The sequence below is a fragment of the Mytilus edulis genome, chromosome 2 (assembly GCF_963676685.1).
Source record: "Mytilus edulis chromosome 2, xbMytEdul2.2, whole genome shotgun sequence".
Classification (NCBI taxonomy): domain Eukaryota; kingdom Metazoa; phylum Mollusca; class Bivalvia; order Mytilida; family Mytilidae; genus Mytilus; species Mytilus edulis.
The window spans coordinates 18,247,129-18,269,090 of NC_092345.1; the positions used below are offsets into that span (position 1 = coordinate 18,247,129).

At 33.1% G+C, this 21,962-nt stretch overlaps 1 protein-coding gene across 1 annotated transcript; it reads right to left on the reverse strand.

The window, feature by feature from the left end:
- Nucleotides 1-8,596: 8,596 nt before the first annotated feature.
- Nucleotides 8,597-21,488, reverse strand: LOC139511623 (uncharacterized). The gene is made up of 5 exons (XM_071298545.1): nt 21,423-21,488; nt 19,007-19,132; nt 18,324-18,447; nt 9,101-9,266; nt 8,597-8,768 (listed from the first exon to the last, which is right to left on the reverse strand). The coding sequence occupies exons 2-5, from the start codon at nt 19,126-19,128 to the stop codon at nt 8,668-8,670; spliced, it is 513 nt and encodes a 170-aa protein (XP_071154646.1). The 5' UTR covers nt 19,129-19,132; nt 21,423-21,488; the 3' UTR covers nt 8,597-8,667.
- Between the last annotated feature and the right edge of the window lie 474 nt (nt 21,489-21,962).

Here is a 21,962-nt window from a genome sequence, read left to right on the forward strand (position 1 = left end):
ATAAAAAATCATATATTTAAGACATAATATGAATCAGTGCACTTCCAATGGATTTAGTTTATAGACGTCATAAAACGTCTTGAAAAAAAACATGACTTCATAAGCCATGCCAAATTATAATTATCGACAGGATGCAGAACTTTAATCATTTGTTAATGTAAAGCAATAATGCAATTTAGTTTTGATTTATTGATATGAAAACCAATGTTACTACCAATGGAAAGAGTGTTTAGTGTTTAACGATCTAATTATAATATTTAATTGATAGCATATGCGAGTAGGTTTATTCAAGGATAGATATGCTTACATGAATGATATCTTAATTTACAGGCCCAAAAAAGTAAAACCCTTTTAATTACTTATCCCTATTAAAATATTTTATTATGGAACTACCCGTAGTATTGACTAATTTTGTGCATGTTATTTTTATTTATTAAGATCTGTATAAAATTAGAGGCAAATCTGTTAAATAATCAAAACAATGCAAATTTTTATTTTTCAGAATGGGAAATAAGTTTAACCTTGATCTGAACTACTATCGTAAGAGCCCTGACGTACTGCATCGTCAATCTACAGAATATGACTTATTGAATGGTGATGGTCAAGATTTTTGATTGGATGTTGCATTTTGTTCGATTTCAAATGAACACTTTCTACTGTCATATCTGTCATTGTTACTGCTAGTATCGTAGAAAGTAAAAGAAACTCAGTAGAAAAGATGCAACAGAAGATAACAGCAAAAATTAATGGCGAATATTTGTATATATTAGCAAATTTATCTTTTTTTAAAATTTATTTTGTAGATGAAAAATATTTATTGTTTCTTTATTTTTAAAGGATGTGAATGGAGTCATAAATTACTTGTTTATAATAGTTTGAACAATTACTAAAAGAAATGATCGATCATTTAATTTGTTTGAATTATAAATCATATGAATCCTCATATTATAAATAAAAGTGGAATATGTTATATGCTAAAATTTATAAAAATATAAAACAAGTGTGCATGGAATCTCTTTAAAAAAAAATATCAATTTTCTCTTGTTAAAATCTTCAGAAATGTACTGCTACTGAGTTGTTGTCTTCTCGTTCTCTTAATCGCCAAAAGATTTTCAGAATGCAATGACCTGAAATCCAAGCCAGTTTAATCTGAACTAGACACTATATCTGAATGGATCAAAACTGTTCATTTTAAGAGGGTTATCAGAAAAACGAGGAGGTACCACTATCACAGGGGTTTATTATCCATTCAAGAAACCTAGATTATTAATGATTTTTCCTTTTTTCAAGATAAATATGTAAATGTTTCAGTAGACAAAGCTGCAAACGATTCTATTCAAAATTCGCTATTTTTAATATCCAATTAAAGAATCTGGGAAGCCAGCATATACCCCTACGTCCTTCGCGAAAGAGAAGATTTCAGAAAAATCACTTATTTAAGATTCACTCCTTTAGTATTGACATAAAAAGGGCAATAACAATCTCGATCTTTATATCAGATACACGAACCTGAGGAAATCATCTTTTTGAAGCTTTTAGCTTTTACTACGGTTTCGGTACTTATACATCTTCGGATTTCAAATGTTTGGCTTTGAGCGTTCTTGATGAAGGTAAATCCAGAAAAGCGCTTCGGACGCGTTAAATCATTAAACGTGTTGTTATCATTTTTTTTATTACTACATATAGAATAACCATACATTGTCTCGAAATATCAATGTTATTTGTACAAGGCTTAGAAACAGGTAGAAAACGAGGCTGTGCCGAGCATTTCTACCTGTTTCGAGCCGAGTACAAATAACCGATTGATATTTCGAGACAATGTATGGTTATTCTTTATATACTGCAACTCTTATAAGTGTTCTAAATGAAGTATTTAGGGTAAAAACCATCATTTTTTAATTTGAAGCGGACGACGTAAAATTTCCGCGAACCTGTATGTTTTATTGACGTCATAAATAAAACTCTACGGAAACGCATTGTCAACGTCATAAACAAGGTGGTATACGGTCAGTGACTGTATATCACATATGAATATACAGTCAATGCAATTTGACTGCTCAAATAGTTTGCAGTATATAAACCAATATGTCTACAGTAAGAGATAGCCTTCAGAAATATTGCTGCGAGATATATATAACCAGTAACGGCAATATGATGTTGAATATTATTTTTTTTTTTAGATGTACTCAAAAATTTCAATCACAGTCCTACTTATTCTGCAGTAATATTAAAACGGTTGAATTTTCTACGCTCTACACTACTATTCTATTAAGATTGACTTCATTGTTTTGTTGAACAGAGCTTTTTCTAAAAAATGTGAACTGGTTTTGGTGAAGAATAATCTTGAGTTTGCGAAGAACCACAATGGTTCTACGAAAAAATGCCATGGTCGATATCATGAAAATGTGTTTAACTACACATTTGTTGTGTTTGGTAAATATTAATTTCAACATGCTTTCAAGTCTGTATTCTAAAAAAGTTATATAACACTACTTAACTCAAAGGAACAATACTGAACTCAAAACGGAAAGTCCGTAATCAAATGGCAACATTAAAAGCTCAAGCACATAAACAAATAGATATTATATAATTTTATATTCCTGAATTGGTACAGACGTTTTCATGTGGCAATTGGTACATTTTGAACAACCCTCTTGGCCGACTGCTTTAGTATTTAAAAGAAGCAATTCTTACCAAGCCTTCGTAAAGACAAAAAAAGAAGAATCATTTTGTTTTATTTTACAATAAGATATAATGATAATGTCCTATAACTCAATAGCCCACTTTGAGTTAGTGAATGCTTCTTATATATCACAGTGAGCTAGAGATTATAGGTAATATCAAAACTAAAAGGTCTGTCTCATATCTTTATGTTTCCTCTATTTTAACTCGGATGGGTGACTTTAAACTAGAATCTACGATAAAGTGGACTTTTTCTCAATTTTGTTATATCGCAATTGTTTACAAATGGACATTATTAATGATAAGCAGCACTGCCTGTTTAGTAATGAACTCAAACATAATGTAAGTGCCGATATAAACTTGATAAAAAGATCATTATGCAAACCAAAATTGAGAACTTTGAAGAATAAGTTAGAGAAAAACACAATTAGATTACACAAACTCTCTCTTAATCAGATCGATAAAACGCACATAAAAATCCTAAGGAAAGAACTGAGAATAATCTTAGTTGCTAAAAAGAATTAAGAACGGAACAAGAAATGTGTAAAAGAGACAACAATCATATTAAAGATCTGAAAATCGCCCAAGGCCACCAATGGGCCTGTAACACAGCATGAAAATCCCGTAGCCTGAGGCGAGCTTCTGCTGGCTTCTAAACGGAATGGTGTTCCAATTAAAAAAAAACAACATTTAAGACCAACGAAGGGCAGAGGTTTCTGCTTGGGACAAGCACAAACATGCTGCGCGGTTAAACATGTTTTCTGAGATCTCAACCCTCCCCTATACCTCAGAATATATATTTATAACTAAAAGCTAGTTTATAATCAATTATAACTATGTGTCATGTCATATTATAGGTCATTTGTCCGAGACTAAAAAATAGAATAATAAAAAAAATATGCATGGAGCAAATTTTCTAGCTAATAAGCTTCAAGAAATCAAGTTATATTTCTATTAAAGCATTACGAATTCGATTTATATGAAACTTCAGTTGATATTGAAGTTCTAAATTATTAAAAAGAGTACTCTAGAATAACATAAAAAAACAGTTTTACGATTAAAATGTCTGTTTCATGAATTGATCATCTGTCAAATATTTGAAAATTAAAGGCATTTAGAAATCAATGTTGTCTCTAGATACTGAGCTATTAATGCCTCTTTTCTTTTTTTTTTTATCACTAATACATTCGAATATGATACAACATTCCAGATATATATACGATTTGAAATGTCTTACTCGAACGTATTGATTTTGTTTGAAATTATATGTTAGCCTTACTGTGATGTTTTATATATTTCTATACGCGAAACATAAGTTTTTCCTTTTTTTTTATAGCATTTTCATTTGATCCGTGCTGCAGAAACTGTTATTAAGACGCTTGAGAACTTGTACGTCCTGACATTTTTGTTTTTCATTTTCTTGTATGCAAGTAACGTGGCTCTGTGCTTATACATCCAGTTATTGTGCTATTGAAAAACCTGTTTGTTGCTTGTCTTTCATTTTTTGATTTGTGCTTTGTGTAAATAAGCCTTTTTATGTTTCTTCGTTACATATATGACTTGGCTCTGTAATTGTACATAATGTCATTCTGTTATTGTACTATGGCAAATTTATGCCATTTTGTGCTTATGTGTTTGGGTTTATTTTAGTGATTAAGATTCTAAAACAATATTGACTGCTATATATTAGACATTTTTACCTATTATGTTTGTTTGTTTTGTTCTCGCATCGTTGTCTTGACAAAATAATGGAATTTGATGAGACTGTCATACAAGTGAGAGGTTAAGCTAGCCTAAAACCAGGTTCAATCCTCCATTTTCTACATAAGAAAATGCCTGTTTCAAGTCAGGAATATGACAGTTGTTAGCCATTCGTTTGATGTGTTTGAGCTTTGATTTTGTAATATTTCCTCGGAGTTCGGTATTTTTGTGATTTTACTTTTTTACACTGTTTAATGTTCTAACATAGACTTAAATAAAGAGTATTTTTGTTATATGCAATGATATCTTTAATAGCATTTTTAAAACAGGAATTGATGTTTTTTTCCTTAAAATTCTTATTATTCCTGAATAATATGTTTTCGTCCAAATATAGTAATTTCGCGCTAAAGGTTCGAATTTTACATCAATTACTCGTGCATGTGATGACATGTGTGCTATAAACGGATGAGAGATTAGTAGAAGGTTCAACTTGCATAGGGAAAAAAACAAACATTATTCTTATAGATAATACGAAATAAATATTACACAACGATATAGGGTAATATGTAAGGCGATATATGCATGACAGTGATCCGATGAAAGATGATAAATATGTAAATTAAATTCATTGATTCCATGGTTCCATTTAATTTAAAATTGAAGTTGTTGTTTAATTGGTTGAATGCACTATATATTCATTATCTAATTTTCCGATGCATTTCCTGATGTCTTGATATTCCGTATTTTAAGGTTTACAGTGATACAGAACTCTACTTGAGTTAACACAACTCAATTATAGTCATTAAAATATGAAAAATGTTACGTGATAAATAATGATGTTCTAAGGTACATTACTTAGGGTTGTCAAAAATAACCGCAAATTAATAATTCAATTATGAAATTTGTAACAGTCCTAACCTAACTGTCTTACTCATTTGTTACTGTTGCAGTACGAATAAGGCAAATGGTTTGTAAACTAAACATTGATAAAGATGATAATAAAAGTACGTGTAGGGTTGTAGATGAAAATTTCTGTTCTTTTAAAAGAAAAAAGTTTGTTATCGTTGTTGTTCAAACGGGATGATGACTATTTTTTCGGATTACTGCTGATAAAAAACGAAAGTATCACTTGAAACAATTGTGGCATCCAAAGCTTTTTTCGGGATTTTACTTCAAAAGCGACACTCAAAGATGTCAGTAAACTTGAGAAGTTATATTACCAAATGTAAAGTAGTATTAATATATAACAGTCTAAGAACATCTTTGCCAGAGGGATTCCTCTCAATTTGTCAACGTAAACATTTGAAGAGTGGTATAGTCTATCCCAAATCATGTATTTGGTTTTGATGTTATATTTGTTATTCTCGTGGGATTTTGTCTGATGCTTGGTCCGTTTCTGTGTGTGTTACATTGTAGTGTTGTGTCGTTGTTCTCCTCTTATATTTAATGCGTTTCCCTCAGTTTTAGTTTGTTACCCCGATTTTGTTTTTTGTCCATGGATTTATGAGTTTGAACAGCGGTATACTACTGTTGCCTTTATAGGTTATATAAATCATGTCAGACAAAGCACTGACTGCTGGAGTAAAGTGTATATCTATTTGTTCTCCAATGAATAGTGAAGAAATAGTAACACATATTTTCACATGATAAACATGATTTTTGTGCACTTGTAAGTTTTTCCTACAGTACAAACTTGAACGATAAAACGACTATTTACTTTTTCGGTACATATAGAGTAAAAGAGGGGAGAAAGATACCAGAGGAACAGTCAAACACATAAATCGAAAATAAACTGACAACGCCATGGCTAAAAATGAAAAAACCAATTAATAGTACACAAGAAACAACATAGAAAACTAAAGACTGTGAAACACGAATCCCACCAAAACTGGGGGTGATCGCAGGTGCTCCAGAAGGGTAAGCAGATTCTGCTCTACATGCGGTCATTCGTGTTGCTCATGTTCTTACAAACTCGGTAAATAGTCTAATTCGGTATGTCACATACATGAAAGGGAAGGGGATTGTAGTTACGACGTAAGAAACATATCCGACATCATCTATAAAACGGTTACTCCATAACGGTCAATCAACTCGTGATGGCGTCCATATAATTTACGAAGGGATGATTTCAAATTCACCATTTGGAACTCTTGGTTAGTATCTCGCTAGTATCTGTAATAATTGTCCTTTTCCTTATATAGAAATATACAATATGCGTAACTCATAGAGAACTCCAAATATATTTATTTGTATTTCAGCACTTTAAGAATTTGTTTTCATTAAAACATGAATATAGAGACTGTGTTACAGGATTTAGAGAGGATCATATGCATTTTGATAGATAATATATGGTGTTTTATAAACTGATATCGGAATAATAATTGCTTCCTTTAGAAACAATTTAAAAGCATCATCACGAGTTTGATGAATGTTATTGGTTACTAGTATCTGTTTTAATTGAATTAATGTTTTACATCTATGAAATATTCATTACCTTACCATACCGTTTGTAATTGACACGTCCCCGTTTTCTTTCCCTCGATGATGACGTCACTGAATATGACGTATAAACGAACTTTTATCTTTCATGAGCAAAATAACAGGTGCCACCAGTAAAACAGGAATACTTTTTAACTTTTTTGTTACTCGATTTGACACGAGCGTCACTGATCAGTCTTTTGTAGACGAAACGCGCGTCTGGCGCAAAAACAAAATTTCAACCCTTGTATCTATGATGAGCTTATTTATAACCACTGGGTCGATGCCACTGCTGGTGGTTTTCATTCCCAGAGGGTATCACCAGCCCAGTAGTCAGCAATTCTGTGTTGACATGATTTATCATTGATATGGTCATAACTATAAATTAACTATTAGCAAACTTAACATTTTTGAACTACTAAGGCTTTTCTTTCACAGGAATAGATTACCTTATTTGTTATTGGCAAAACTTCTTACTTTAATTTTCCTTAATTTTTAACTTTTGTTTATTCGAGCGTCACTGATGAGTCTTTTGTATACGAAACGCACGTCTGGTGCACATAAAAAATTTCAATCCTGGTATATATGATGAGTTTATTTATATCAGAAATGATCTTAATTCTTCTTTGTCTTCATTCCGGTTATATTTTAAGGCTTTAGAATTTTCATTAACGATGGTTCATGACTTATTAAATACAATTACTTGTTAAATCTTAATACAAATTACAGGACACTCACAAAAAGGGAAGGTACGCTTCATCCGAGTAAATGGTATATAAAGTAAATAATTTTTCGAACTACTATTAAAAATAAATAGATTTCTCAAGTTCGACTATTCAAGTACCAGTTATTAATTACAAGAAAGAAAGAGCAAAACACTGAATAGAGAAAGTCATTTTACATATAATTTTGATGCATTCACCTTATCATATTTTCAAGATAGAAATTCTTCACACAATGAAGTTGGTTTAGTTAAGGATGCTCGCGGCTCGTGTTTTTTTTCTATTTATTTATCAGATATTCGGAATCCTCTATTTTTAACAATGTAGTGCAAAATAAAATGTTATACCTCTAACCCCGACTTTACTTTTTAAAATTTTATTACGTGAAGTTAAAAGCCATTTTTGAAATTCTATAAAAACCTTGTAATTTTCTCATTGTCTTTAAAAGAAAAAAGGTGTTAATGTTAAATGTAGGAAAAATCAAGACAGCATCATTTCTCGCCAAATTTTCAGTTGTTCACTGTATCTCTTCAAAACAAGGACACAGACCTGTCTTTTTTCCTACCTTTTACGTACCGTTATTTGCACACTATCTATTTATAACAGTAGTTTAAAAAGCTTAATTAAACAAAGGAACGAACATCCTTAATGTAAAAATGTCCGTGAATCGCGAAAGAATTGACGCAGTGATAGGTATTTCTCCGGATAGAACAACACTTTATTACATATGTGTCTTTAGTTTAATTATCAATTCCTAAAGACTAGGAAGCAATATCTTCGAAAACTGTTTTATTTTTGGTTACAACTTGACTTAAAAATGAAAACTTGATAACAAATTTTCTTCAGGATAAAAAATACTTCTCTTTAAATATTGATTTCATATTGAAACTCTATTATTTGTGCATGTTTTAAAAAGAAGAGATGAATATGTCTTGTTCGATGTACAGAGACAAGAAGCACTGCAAAGTATATCGTGGTATATTAACTTTCAAATAGATTATTAAAGAACCATGTTGATTTCAAATTTATTTACTTTTTGTAAATTCATTCCTAAGAAACAATCTTTAAGTGAGTATGCATATATTTATTTCGATTTTGTAAGTCTTGTAAAGAGATCTTTGTGCTGGGGAAATTTTGCAATCAGTTCTTCCTTGTTGCCTTCGGTCCAGTCTTTCAATTCCCAACCTAAAATAAACAGGTTAATCAAAATGCGAATTAGAGAAATGGTTGAGGAATTGTTATGTCATAAGAGTGACTTCAACATGTTTATTATCCAATAAACTCTCAAAAATTAGAATAAAATTAAACAATTAGAAAACAAACCTTGATATTTATTTTGATAACAGTTAACTGTTTTAGTTATAGTGTGACACCGGTAAACTTGTGTAACTATTGCATCTAATAAATCGTTTGCCATACTTATAAAAAAAATCTTCATGTCGAGATAAGGTTTCCAAAATACGCTTTGTGGACAGACTTGGTACTATTTAGTCACATGTGGCATGATTGATTCTTACCTGGGAAGACCACGGCACCAAATAAGACATATTTAGAACCTTCAGTAAGTTCAGCAGAGTACCATGTATCGTGTGGAATAATAGACTGGTAAACACATTCAGGATTTTTCACTCCGTCTCCTAGCATGGTACAGGTGTGATTTCCATCTTTGTCGATTAAATGTACCTGACGACAAAAAAAATGACATTGAGCTTACAAACATGCATCTTACTTCTATGTTAGAAGCTATTTTAAGAAGTAAGCAAAAACAGAGTTGTATATAGAGCTGATCTTGAACTTTTGTGCCGATGATTAAAAATCTCATTCCATGGAAACTTTCAACTTAGCATGAGCATGACATGTTAAAATAAACTTGATAACGGCAACTTTTTGCATTCATTAACAACGTTATATAGAAAAGAAACATTCGTTCGGCCATCTAGGTCAAATTTTCGAAATTTTCCGTTACTTGATTCAGACGATTCGTACACATTACATCCCTCAATTTGAGAATCGACTAAGCTCTCCTTCAGTGTATTCATATTTAATCATTAATTCTACCGAAGGGATGTTTATATAAAAAAACATGCTTTAAATAATGATGGGAAGGTTTTAAATATCAGTAGCAATAGGTTTTTTTTTCATTGACTTCAAAAAGGCCTTTGACAGTATCCATAGAGAAACTCTTTGGAAAATTGTAAGATCATATGGAATTCCACCTAAGATATTGATGCTAATAAAAGCCTTCTACAACAGCTTTGAATGCAGTGTCATCCTTGATAGCTCTATCTCAGACTCATTTGAAGTAAAATCTGGTGTAAGACAAGGATGTATTATGTCACCAATCCTATTTTTATTGGCCATTGACTGGATACAAAGAAATACAATATCAAACAAGAAAAGGGGTATCCAGTGGACCATGTTTAACCAGCTAGAAGACCTTGATTTTGCTGATGACATTGCCATATTATCAACAACAAGTGAACACCTCCAAGAAAAGACCAACATACTTACCAACTATGCAAAGCAAACTGGTCTGAATGTCAATGCCAAGAAGACCAAGGTAATGTCAATAAACACTAGAAATACAACACCAATAACAATCAATGATCTGCCAGTGGACAGTGTTGACGATTTCTCCTACCTTGGAAGCATCATAAGCAAAGATAATGGAACAGGGAAGGATATAAAGGCAAGACTATCTAAGGCACGCGCAACATTTGCTAGACTTCATACAATCTGGAAGTCTAACCAATACAGTTTAAGGACCAAACTGCGAATTTACAACAGCAATGTAAAATCTGTCCTACTGTATGGTTCGGAAACATGGCGTGTTTTAGTGAGTGACCTTCAAAAAGTAGATGCTTTCCATACTAGCTGCCTTAGAAAAACCAACAAAATATTCTGGCCAAATAAGATCAGCAACAAGAGCCTTTTGAAGAAATGCAATGCTAAGAGCATAACAGAAGAAATTAAACAACGAAGATTTAGATGGTTAGGCTTGTACTGAGAATGCCACAACACCGCACACCTAAAACAGCTCTATATTGGACACCACCAGGAAAAAGGAAACCAGGGAGGCCTAGAATCACCTGGCAAAGAACTGTAACAGCAGAATTAGAAGCAATGGGCTACACCTGGGGCCAAGCCCAGTACATGGCTAAGGACAGAGAGAAGTGGAGGCAGTTTGTTGTGGCCTTATGTCCCACTTGGGATGAAGAGGATAAGTAGTAAGTAGCAATAGGTTTTCTCTCCAGTTCTGTAAACATTTTCGAAATTTTCCTTTGACCGATGCAGACGAGTCGCACACATAACACCCCTCAATTCGAGAACCGACTAAGCTCTCCATCATGGTATTTATATTTAATTAAGAATTCTATATTATATACATGCTTTGTATAATGATGGAAAGGTTTCAATATCAGTCGCAATATGTTTCAAGTTCAATAAACATATAATTTTTAAAATTTATTAAAATTATGAAATACCCCTGCACCATCGATAAAGTATATAATAAGACAATCCTTTCCACCCAGGGGATAGTTGGGTTGTGGGGTGGTGTTCCAACCATTTGTACCATTAAATGCATTAATTGTCCAAAACTCCCTTCCCTAAAAGATGCCACTAGGTGAACACGATTCTGAAATCCAAGTCTGGAAATGAGTGGGAGTTAGGTTGGAGGAAATTGAAAGTGGGCGGGAACCAGGTGGTGAGGGAAGTAAAAAAGGATAATTTATGCTTCACCAACAAAAATTTCCTTAATGTTCATGGATATTAACCCCAAACTGACACCAAGCCTTCCCTTCTTTTTTTGAACCTTGTGGTACAATGCCAGAGAGATCCATACAGTTAAACATAAGTTATTGTTCCGAAACTTCAAAAATGCTTGTTTAAGCCCCTTTTTGGCCCTTAATTCCTAGATTGTTTGCCCCATAACACTTTAAATAAAACCCAATCGTTTCCTTAAGGGTATGACATTGTGGTACAATTTCAGAGTAATTGAAATACTTATACACAACTTATTGTCCTGAAACTAGATAAATGTATATTTTGGGTCCTTTGGACCGCTAATTCCTAAACCGATGCAACCATAACCCCCAAAATCAATCCCAACCTTCCTCTTGTGATTATAAACAATGTGTTAAAATTTTATTGATTTTTATTTACTTATACTAAAGTTATTATCCGGAAACCATCCGTCTTCGGACGACGCTGACGACGACGACTACGACGATGACGTGATACCAATATACGACCGCAAAATTTTTGCGGTTGTTTAAAAACAAGTGAGTAATATTTGTTAAACAATTTATAACAAAATATCTATTCATAAAGTCTGTGGATTTGCTACAAAAATCTTGGATTTATTTGCCACAGAATCCCTTTTTACTATTCAATGCAATGAAACAATAAATAATAATGCTTTGCACGAAGTTTCCCCTTGGTATATGTACAAAAAGGCCCACCTCTGTTATTCATTATATTTGCTGTTTTGATACTATTGATTTGAAAATTTCGTAATTTACATGGCTACAGGTTCAATTGAAAACTAAAATACATTCGTAATGTCGGCTTTTAGAGGATCTTAAGCCTCGGTCACACCTTACCGGATAAAACGAACGGACGCCTAACGGATGAAAATAAAAGCTGTCCGTTGACAAAATTGTTATCCGTTGGCGTCCGTTGATGTACTGATCGAATAAAACGGACGTGTAACTGATGCATAACGGACACACACCGGATATGCAACGTACGACAAACGGAAACGTACCAATCGGAACTACTCGGCCTTTCTGGTTGCACGAAGTTAGTGTACTGCATAGCGAGAATGGCCGAGTAGTTACGATTGGGAAACGTACCGGACAGAACGGATGTCGAACGTACATACAACGGACGAGTACCGCATAAAACGGACATCTAACGGAAGCGTACCGGATAAAACGGATAAACAACATATACGAAAAAATCAAAGGCATGGCCAAATCGCATAAATATTCAAAATGTTTCTGTGTAACTGGTTTTGGTTTGGTCTTCAAAATTCTGTGTCTGGCCTGAAAAAGAGCTGTTGATTGTGAAGACGTGTCTATACTCTAAGATCGATTATGAATAATAAGAATTCATGAACCTTAAGAAATCTGACATACCAATAATTGGCATTTTTGACGCGAAATTTTCAATTAGCATTTATCCGTTTCAGATCCGTTCATCATCCGTTTATCCGTTATACGTCGGGAAGGAGTCGGTTTCTCGTCCGTTCAACATCCGTTTTATTCGTTAAACGTCCAGTTGAAGTCCGTTGGTGAATTTATCTAACGTCTAACGGGCATTAACGGATTGAAAAAAAAAGTTACCCGTTAGGCGTCCGTTCGAGCTATCCGGTAAGGCGTGACCGAGAATTAAGAGCTGTTTACAAAGTTGTTTTGCCAATTTTTTTTTTAGAAAGTTCGCTCAACCTTTACTGTTAAAAGGGCGTAACATGTCAAATTTATAAAGTCTGTGGATTTGTTACAAAAATCTTTGATTTTTTTTGCCACAAAATTCCATTTTTCTATTAAAAGAGGGACGAAAGACACCAAAGGGACAGTCAAACACATAAATCTAAAACAAACTGACAACGCCATGGCTAATAATGAAAAAGACAAACAGAAAAACGATAGTACACATGACACAACATAGAAAACTAAAGAATAAACAACACGAACCCCACCAAAAACTAGAGGTGATCTCAGGTGCTCCGGAAGGGTAAGCAGATCCTGCTCCACATGTGGCACCCGTCGTGTTGCTTATGTGATTACAAATCCGGTAAATAGTCTAATTCGGTAGGTCACATTCATGAAAGGGAAGGGGATTGCAGTTACGACGTAAGGAACATATCCGATATCATTTGTGAAACGGTTATTCCATAACGGTCAACCAACTTGTGATGGCGTTTACATGCAATGAAACAATAAATAATAATACTTTGCACGAAGTTTCCCCTTGGTATATGTACAAAAAGCCCCATCTCTGTTATTTATTATATTCGCTGTTTTGATTACTATTGCAGTTTGAAAATTTCGTAATTCACATGGCTACAGGTTTAGTCGAAAATTAAAATACATTCGTAATGTCGGCTATTAGAGGATCTAAGAGCTGTTTACAAAGAATTTCCTTATTATGTTGTTTTGGCATATTTTTTTTAGAAAGTTCGCTCAACCTTTACTGTTAAAGGGGCGTAGCATGTCAAATTCATGTTCACCGATTTGACTCAAATTCTTATATTTGATTTTATTAAATACTAAAATGAATATCCAAATTAAAAAACAAAAATCTTATGTGAGTAATAACATACTTAAACGTATATATTCAAATTCTGAAAAGTCTAAGATAAACAATTTACGATGCATGGGGTCGATAAGTATGTATCAGCATTTTGTGTGTATTTCAGGCTATATGCAATCTTATTATCCATCGAGGTGACCTCCACTGACATAAATATAAATATAGATAGGTAAAACGATGTAAAAAAATTAATTTTCTATGTCTGTTTGATTTCATATTATAGACAGAAAAATATTTTAACATCGTTTCACCTGTATATTATGAAAGTGTTTTTGTGGATTCAATCAGTCTAACAAATGATTTTCTTTATTTCACTTTCAATATTGACATTTTTTTCCTTTGGATAGCTGAAAACGTCAAATGTGCATACACATTTTTTTTATAAATTTTTTTAGTTTGATAAAACTGAACCAAACTGGCTGCAAAAACTGAAACAGTATTTTACTATTTTGACTTTCATTAATGATGGAATAAAGAAAAACATGTTTTGATTTTTCGTTTTATCTCGCAGCTAATTTCCATTTAAAATTGACATTCTCAGACATTCACTTTTCGCGGAGTTTCTGTATGGTTGTGAAAAATGTAAAACTTCAAATCTTAATAGTGTTAGAACCAATTGCAATAATTCCAATTAAAGTAATTATTATGGGCATAATAATGATTTTTATTAACGATTGAAACATTTTGTTGAAAGTAACCAATGTGCGATATATACATTAAGCAGATTTCCGAAATCAACGACCTGCCTGATAAAATCACAAACCTGACAACTGTGAATTCATTTATTTTCGTGGATATTTAATTATAGATAATGTGTTGAACATGAAATTTGTGGTTCACATGAAACCTCGAAATCAACGAAAGTTGGTATCTAACGAATAATGCTGAATTAAAAAGCTATAAAAAAGACGTTACAAGAAAAAAGAATACAACCAAGTGCAGTTGAATTCAACAATAAAAAATTGTAAATCAAGAGATAACTGAAGCATCACAAATATCATGATGAATAAATGAGCCATCCAAAGATGATAGGAAACAACAGGGGCTGATATTAAAAACAGAATTTTTGAGAGTCGGATAAAATGTTATATTACCACTTTTAATTCATTAGAAAAATCCTTATAATATAAATTAAAATTTAAGATATTTTAAAATGTTCAATTGATATTTCTACAGTTCAGTGATTACTATGATTACAAGTGAACTGATTTTGACATACATTGTGCAATCTGTTAATTAGCGCATATTTGTTACGTTACATATATTAACTATGACTTAAGGATTGTCACAGTTAGCACCCTTTATTTCATCTCATTTAACATTTTTTGTGCATACAAAATGTAAGAAATTAAATAGCTAACTAAAGATGAAAAGGGTTACAAATATTAAAATAAGTGATATGCAAATGAAAACAAAAAAAGTTGGTTCTTCATACATGTATATATTGCAAATTTTAAAATGTTAAAAGACCGGTGAAGTATGAAATTTTCATTGCAATAAAAAAGCATGTATTTTCATATTTAGTGTTGTACTCTTGATAAACCTAATGAAGGTTTGCTGAAGGGACGAGTACCAATCTTTTCCAGACAAAGGTAGACAGTGGCGTCCTCCCTGATGGACTGTGGTACCCACAGCCCATAAGGAGTAGAACTACTGTACTGTCATAGCCATTTTGAATGTCTGTGATATTGATAATTCTCATGTGGATGGGAAACAGACATATACAGAGTATTCGCTGGGAGAGGAATAAGGGTCATATATAGAAGTAAAAGGGTTACGGGTGAAATAGGTTAAGGTGGAGTTGTGTTAAGGGTCGGGCTAAGGTTAAGTTTCCACCTAAGGTTAAGGAACCGACTAAGGTTTCGGCTAAGGTTAAGTGTTCGGTTAATGTTTCGGCTAAGAGTGAAGGGTTCGGATAGGTTAGGCTAAAGTTAAGGGTTAGCCTTATGTTACTGGTTGGGATTTGAGAGACTGTGTGAGATGAGAGACTGTGTGACATGAGAGAGTGTGTGAGAGGAGAGGAGAGAGTGTGTGAGAGGAGAGAGTGTGTGAGAGGAGACAGTGTGTGAGAAGAGTGACAGTATGTGAGAGGAGAGAAGAGGAAAAAGGAAAGAAAGTGTGTGCGAGTAGACAGTGAGGTGAGACAGTGTGTGAGAGGAGAGAGTGTGTCAGAGAAGAGACACTATGTGAGAGAACAGACAATGTGAGAGGAGAGGAGAGAGTGTGTGAGAGGAGATAGTGTGTGAGGAGAGAAGAGGAAAAAGAAGAGAAAGTGTGTGCGAGTAGACAGTGAGAGGAAAGAGTGTGTCAGAGAAGAGACACTATGTGAGAGAATAAACAGTGTGAGAGGAGAGACAGTGTGTGAGAAGAGGAGAGAGGAGAGACAGTGTCAGAGTCGAGACAGTGTGCGAGAGGAGAGATAGTATGGGAGAGAAGAGGACAGAGTGTGTGAGAGGAGTAAGTGAGAGAAGAGGAGTGAGTGAGAGAACAGAATGTGTGAGAGGTGAGAGAAGAGAGTGTGTGAGGAGAGAGGACAATGTAGAGAGAAGAAAGTGTGAGAGGAAGATTTTGAGAGAAGAGAATGTGTAAGAGGCGAATACATTTGAGAGGAGAGAAAAATGTGATAAGAGAGAGAGAGGATATATAATGTGTGAGAGGAAACAGATTATTTGAGAGGTGACAGAATGTGTGAGAGGAGGAGTGTGAGTAAGATGATTGAGTCAATGTGTTTTGGAGTGAGGAGAGTGTGTGTGTGCGAGACAGTACCGTTTGAGAGAGTACTGTGTTTACCGGTGGGTGAGAGAGAGAAGAGTGATTTCAAGCGGGAGCATAGAGGAGATAGAGTAAATATAAGTGAAAGTGATAAGAAGTGGTGGGAAAGGAAAGACAGAGGATATTAGAGAGGGTGGATGAGAATTTTTTTTATGAAATAATTGATTAACATTCGTAGTCTAGAAAATAATTGATTAACATTCGTAGTCTAGAAAGAAAAGTCATTCAGTTTCCTCTTTTTATCTGTTTTTTTTTTTTTTTTTTTTTTTTTATTATTAATTTCAATAATGTGTTTGTCCAAAAAGTGGGACCTTCCCCAAAGCTCCTACACCCTTGATACGAAAATGTAATCATGTGCCCAGTACTCTCCCATCGGGGTTATATTCCTTCCAAATTACCTGCAAATTGGCAGCTAATAAGTGGTTCACTCTGACTGATTATCTAATAACTAACTATAAAAGAGGGACGAAAGATACCAAAGGGACAGTCAAACTCATTAATCTGAAACAAACTGACAACGCCATGGCTAAAAATGAAAAAGACAAACAGAAAAACAATAGTACACATGACACAACATAGAAAACTAAAGAATAAACAACACGAACCCCACTAAAAACTAGGGGTGATCTCAGGTGCTCCGGAAGGGTAAGCAGATCCTGCTCCATATGTGGCACCCGTCGTGTTGCTTATGTGATTACAAATCCGGTAAATAGTCTAATTCGGTAGGTAAATATTTTATTATGTTAAACTATTAGTTTTGATTTGTGAAACGAAACATCATGCCTTCTTTAAGTGTAGCAACAATTTATTTGGACGATGAAGAGACAAGTGTTTAGGTTGAAAAGATAGCATTACACGTGGTCTTTTTAATTTTTATAATTTTCCTTATTTGATATGTTTCATATCATCTGAATAAATGACAGTATTCTATTTAAATAACGATTCTAATATGACGTGCTTCTTTCGCGTTGTGAACAAATCCATGCTCTAAATCCAATAAAATTTGTTTGCACATGCGTATATTGACTTCTTCAGAATAATGAATTTTATCAAATTAGCATGCACTTAATATATTTCCTTAACTTTAAAACACTTTCAAACTTTTAAATGGTGCACATGATGTTATTAATTCATTTATTATGACTGTAATGTGTTGTATTCCGAAATTGACATATTTGACCTAGATACGTCAAACATTCATGCTGGCTGTTCAAACTCCTCCCTCTGAAAACCTTTGCTTCTTTACAAACAAAAAAGGGACATTCATGAAATAATTGATGCAAGCTATACTTTAATGTAGTTTTAACATGGGTAGGCATTATATTCGTGTTATTTTAGCCCTCACTATCGCTCGGGCAAAAATAATCACGAATATAATGCCTACCCATGTTAATACTACAATAAAGTATAGCTTGCATCAATTATTTCTTAATTAACTTTTGCTATTTTTCTAGTAATGAGGCAAAATCTGAAGCATACATTTCAAGAATAGTCAGGTTCGGAAGCGGCTTAAGGAATACATTTTGTATGTTTTAAAGGAAATTAACATTTTCCAGCGAGTGTGTAAGGGAACACGATGTGCCTAATAATTCTCACAGGCATGTTTATGTTAAAAATATAAATATTATTGTGTATTTCTCTCATATCTACCTTCAGTGTCCCTCCTGCATGCCAGTTATAAATTTCATCCGACCTGACTTGGTGCCAGCTTATAAAATTAGGATTAATGAGGAGGGAGTATATGCTAGACCCTACATCTCTTTTTCCATCATGCCTGAAAATACTTGTTAAGTCATTATCATTGTGTTACTTATATAGTAAAATAAAAGCAATTAAATGCTTTCACTTCTTAACTGAGTAAGCTACATAGAAAATGTGATTCGGTCAACATGTTTATGAATAAAAACTACAAAAAGAAAAAGAAGCATAAATATGCTTGCTTCAGTGATTTTAAACTAACATCAGTGTCAAGCCAGCTGACAGTAACAGTCGACATTAAACCATCTTTCAGTGTCATTCCTGCGGCCAGCATGGAATAATAATTATAATATTGACCTGTGTCATTACATCGTTCTTAGTTGTTTTGGTGTGTATTCGATATATGTTTTTCCATACATAGCAACTTCTATGAAATGAGTAATTTAATTTACTGTTATAAATGAGTTATCAATGAGTAATAAAGAACTTCTCGGCAACATTTTGTCTTATGGTGTCACTAAAGACGAGAGTAATATCCTTGTTAATGCCTTTTATCATAAAAATAGTACGGTGATTTTATTCAAACTACAATTCTCTGAAAATATAGTATATCTTTTGCGCCATTTTACACTCACGTCGTTTCCTGTGTAAACGTTACTTGTCTTTCGCCTCTCCATACTTCTTTGAAGTATCCAGTTTCTGGATGATGAACCATTTTGAACTGTTCCACAATTTTCTGGATTTCATTGTCTGCCATTTTACTGTACAGAAGATACAGGGAGAAGTGTATATAACGGCATACATAAAAACACATTCGACGACAACGTGTCATACAACAGCAAAGAATTAAGGATATACATCAATAATTTCAGGTCTTAAAGGAATTTACCATGTTTACATAGAGACAATTACAAAATGACACAGAGTTAAACTTGCGTTGGTCAAAGTAAAGTCAAATAAGAAAAAGTAAATCAAAGTACCGAAGTACTGAACATCGGATGACAGCAAGTTCCTGTGGATGGTCCGACAAGCATTTGTCTCAGAAAAAAAAATCTTTACCTGAAAGTGATGTTAATGTACAGATATATTTTTTTTCTGGGACATGTTCGTGCGTGGATGATAAATTAATGACAGGGTATTAATCCTCACCGTAATGACTGATACAAATCAGTATAATCTGGTTTATTGTTGTATATTATATTAAAACTACAGTCACTCTTCTGTTATAATTCGATTTTTCTAATAGAATAGATTTGAATAGGCATTCGTATTTCCCCGCAAAAAATGTTAAATCATCAATTCAGAGTTATCGTTTCTTAAGATTGCAAACGTTCTTGAGATATTCTTCCGCATGCGTTAGCATAGATATTAATGATTTTTCACTTGATGTATATACATATAACAAAACATTTAAATATTATATCAATTTATCTTCTTTAAAAGTATTTGATGAGGATTCATTGAAGAAATATATTTATAACAAGCGATAAGGAATGTTAGTTGGCACTTGATGATGTCTACGTATTCATCATGTTTATCACAGATCGGTTAAAAACCCAAAACGAGTATAACGTAATGGAAATCTAGGTGATATCAATATACCGGAATGCCCTCACGTTCGTCCGCTGTAAAAACAAAAATCTTGACATTTTGCATGTTACCCTAGTCGTTTGGTTTAATATATGCACTGAGTTTATTGATTCCAGATTCTATGAATTCTGTCAAGGTAGATGGTTGATGAGACGAATATTAAGGATAATAATATAGAATCCGAAAAGATTGTAGAGTGGGGAATTTATGAGTATAAATAGGAAATGGACATAACATCATTTCTACTGGCATCCCGACTCTTTTGGAAAGACAACTTGGCTTTTATAACTCGCAACTCGCTTTATATTTCTCTTATCTCAATTTTGTTGAACTCTCATTTTGACTTTTATAAATATTCTTTATATTGGAGAGTGAAACACTTTATTGCATATAGAAGGCTATCTTAAAAAAAAAAAACCAGAGGCTGATTCAGAGGGCAATTTGTTCAACTTGCAAGTTAAAAAAGTCAAGATGCTAGTAAGAAAGTCGAGATATATCTTGGTCGAATATTGTTTTACAAGAATTGCAGATAACAAAGTATTCTGATTCGCTTCAGCAATTTTTTTTTTTATTACAAACAAGTATTCAACCGCGAATAATATTTTTTTTTAAATAACAGAAATACAAGACACGAATTATCACGTTTTAAATACAATACAACGGTAACCATTTCTTATATCACAAATATAAAATCTTGTAAGTATGAAAATGAGACTTTCGAATTACTAATTGGCTTGCAGAGCGGCGAATTAAGAAGTTCAATTTGCTTTTATTTACAGTGTAGGACTGTTAAAATTATATGCAATGCTAGAATTACAAAGTTACGGAATTAAATACTTATTTTTAAGTATGTACCAATGTTATAATTTTGTCCTTGACTTTTCACAATCCCCTCATAATCAAATGATCTTCCTATCCACTTATATTTACTTCTTCACCGTAAGTATTAAAACCCAGTCGTAACTTTCCGCCAGACGACTTTTGAAATTCGCATCTTTGACCTTAACTCCCACCTCGACGTCGATTTTGTAATTTTTAATTCGACTGCTGATACCGGACCTTGATCGACCTTTTACACTCACAGATCTACTCTACAGATGTAACTAGCAACTCGGCTTTCTTATATCGCATCTCAACTTGTCTTTACCTCGCAACTCGATAAGTCTTAATATCTCATACTGAATGTACTACTTAAAATTAATATTTAATCACGAGTCAATGGAATGTAAGATTCACCACGACCATGACATGATTGCTAGGACAGTAACAGTCGTCCATAATGCCTGAGACTACTACTATAGTAGTCTCAGATAATGCCCATAAATGTTGTGCCCTATCAGCTGCCTATACTTTTAGACTTTTTACTTGACTTGAAAACATGGCCTTTCAAATGATTATGTTTGCAGGCCCAGAGATATTCACATCAAACTAGTTTTAAATATTATCAAGCAATAAACTTACCCAATCTTTTCACGCACACTTGTCTTGGTTATCTATATAAAAGGGTGTATTTATTGATGATTATATATGGGTGACAACAGCGACATAAACATAATATCACATTCGAAAGCTACCTATACATTTATTCAAGCATACAACTTAGAAAGTAAATTGACCAATTTAAACATAAAAGTCATTTTTTTCTAAATTAATGTGGAATCAGTGTTATTTTATACTTTTTACAAAACATAGTAAATTGCAATTTGACAAATAAAAACAATATAGAGTAGTTAAAATAAACATAAAAGTGACAAAAATTTAATTTGTCATTTTAAGGTTCGCCTATTTGCATCATAATGCAAGACATAAGAGACGTTTTGTTCTAGATGCATTAAAATGCAAAACAATGTCATTTTTTTTAATTTCTAGTTTATTACTATTGAATTATAATTTGACAATTGTCAATAATTTTGTAAAGATAAAAGTTTTCAAATGTAAGGTATCATAATGCAAGACACACGAGTGACATTTTGTTCTAGATGCATTAAAATGCAAAACAAT

Coding starts and splice junctions, on each gene's coding strand:
- LOC139511623 (XM_071298545.1), bottom strand. CDS start 19,128: ATGGCAGACAATGAAATCCAGAAAATTGTGGAACAGTTCAAAATGGTT. Junction 18,448..19,006: donor ACGTTTACACAGGAAACGAC/GTGAGTGTAAAA, acceptor AAGTATTTTCAG/GCATGATGGAAAAAGAGATG. Junction 9,267..18,323: donor ATGCAGGAGGGACACTGAAG/GTAGATATGAGA, acceptor TTTTGTCGTCAG/GTACATTTAATCGACAAAGA.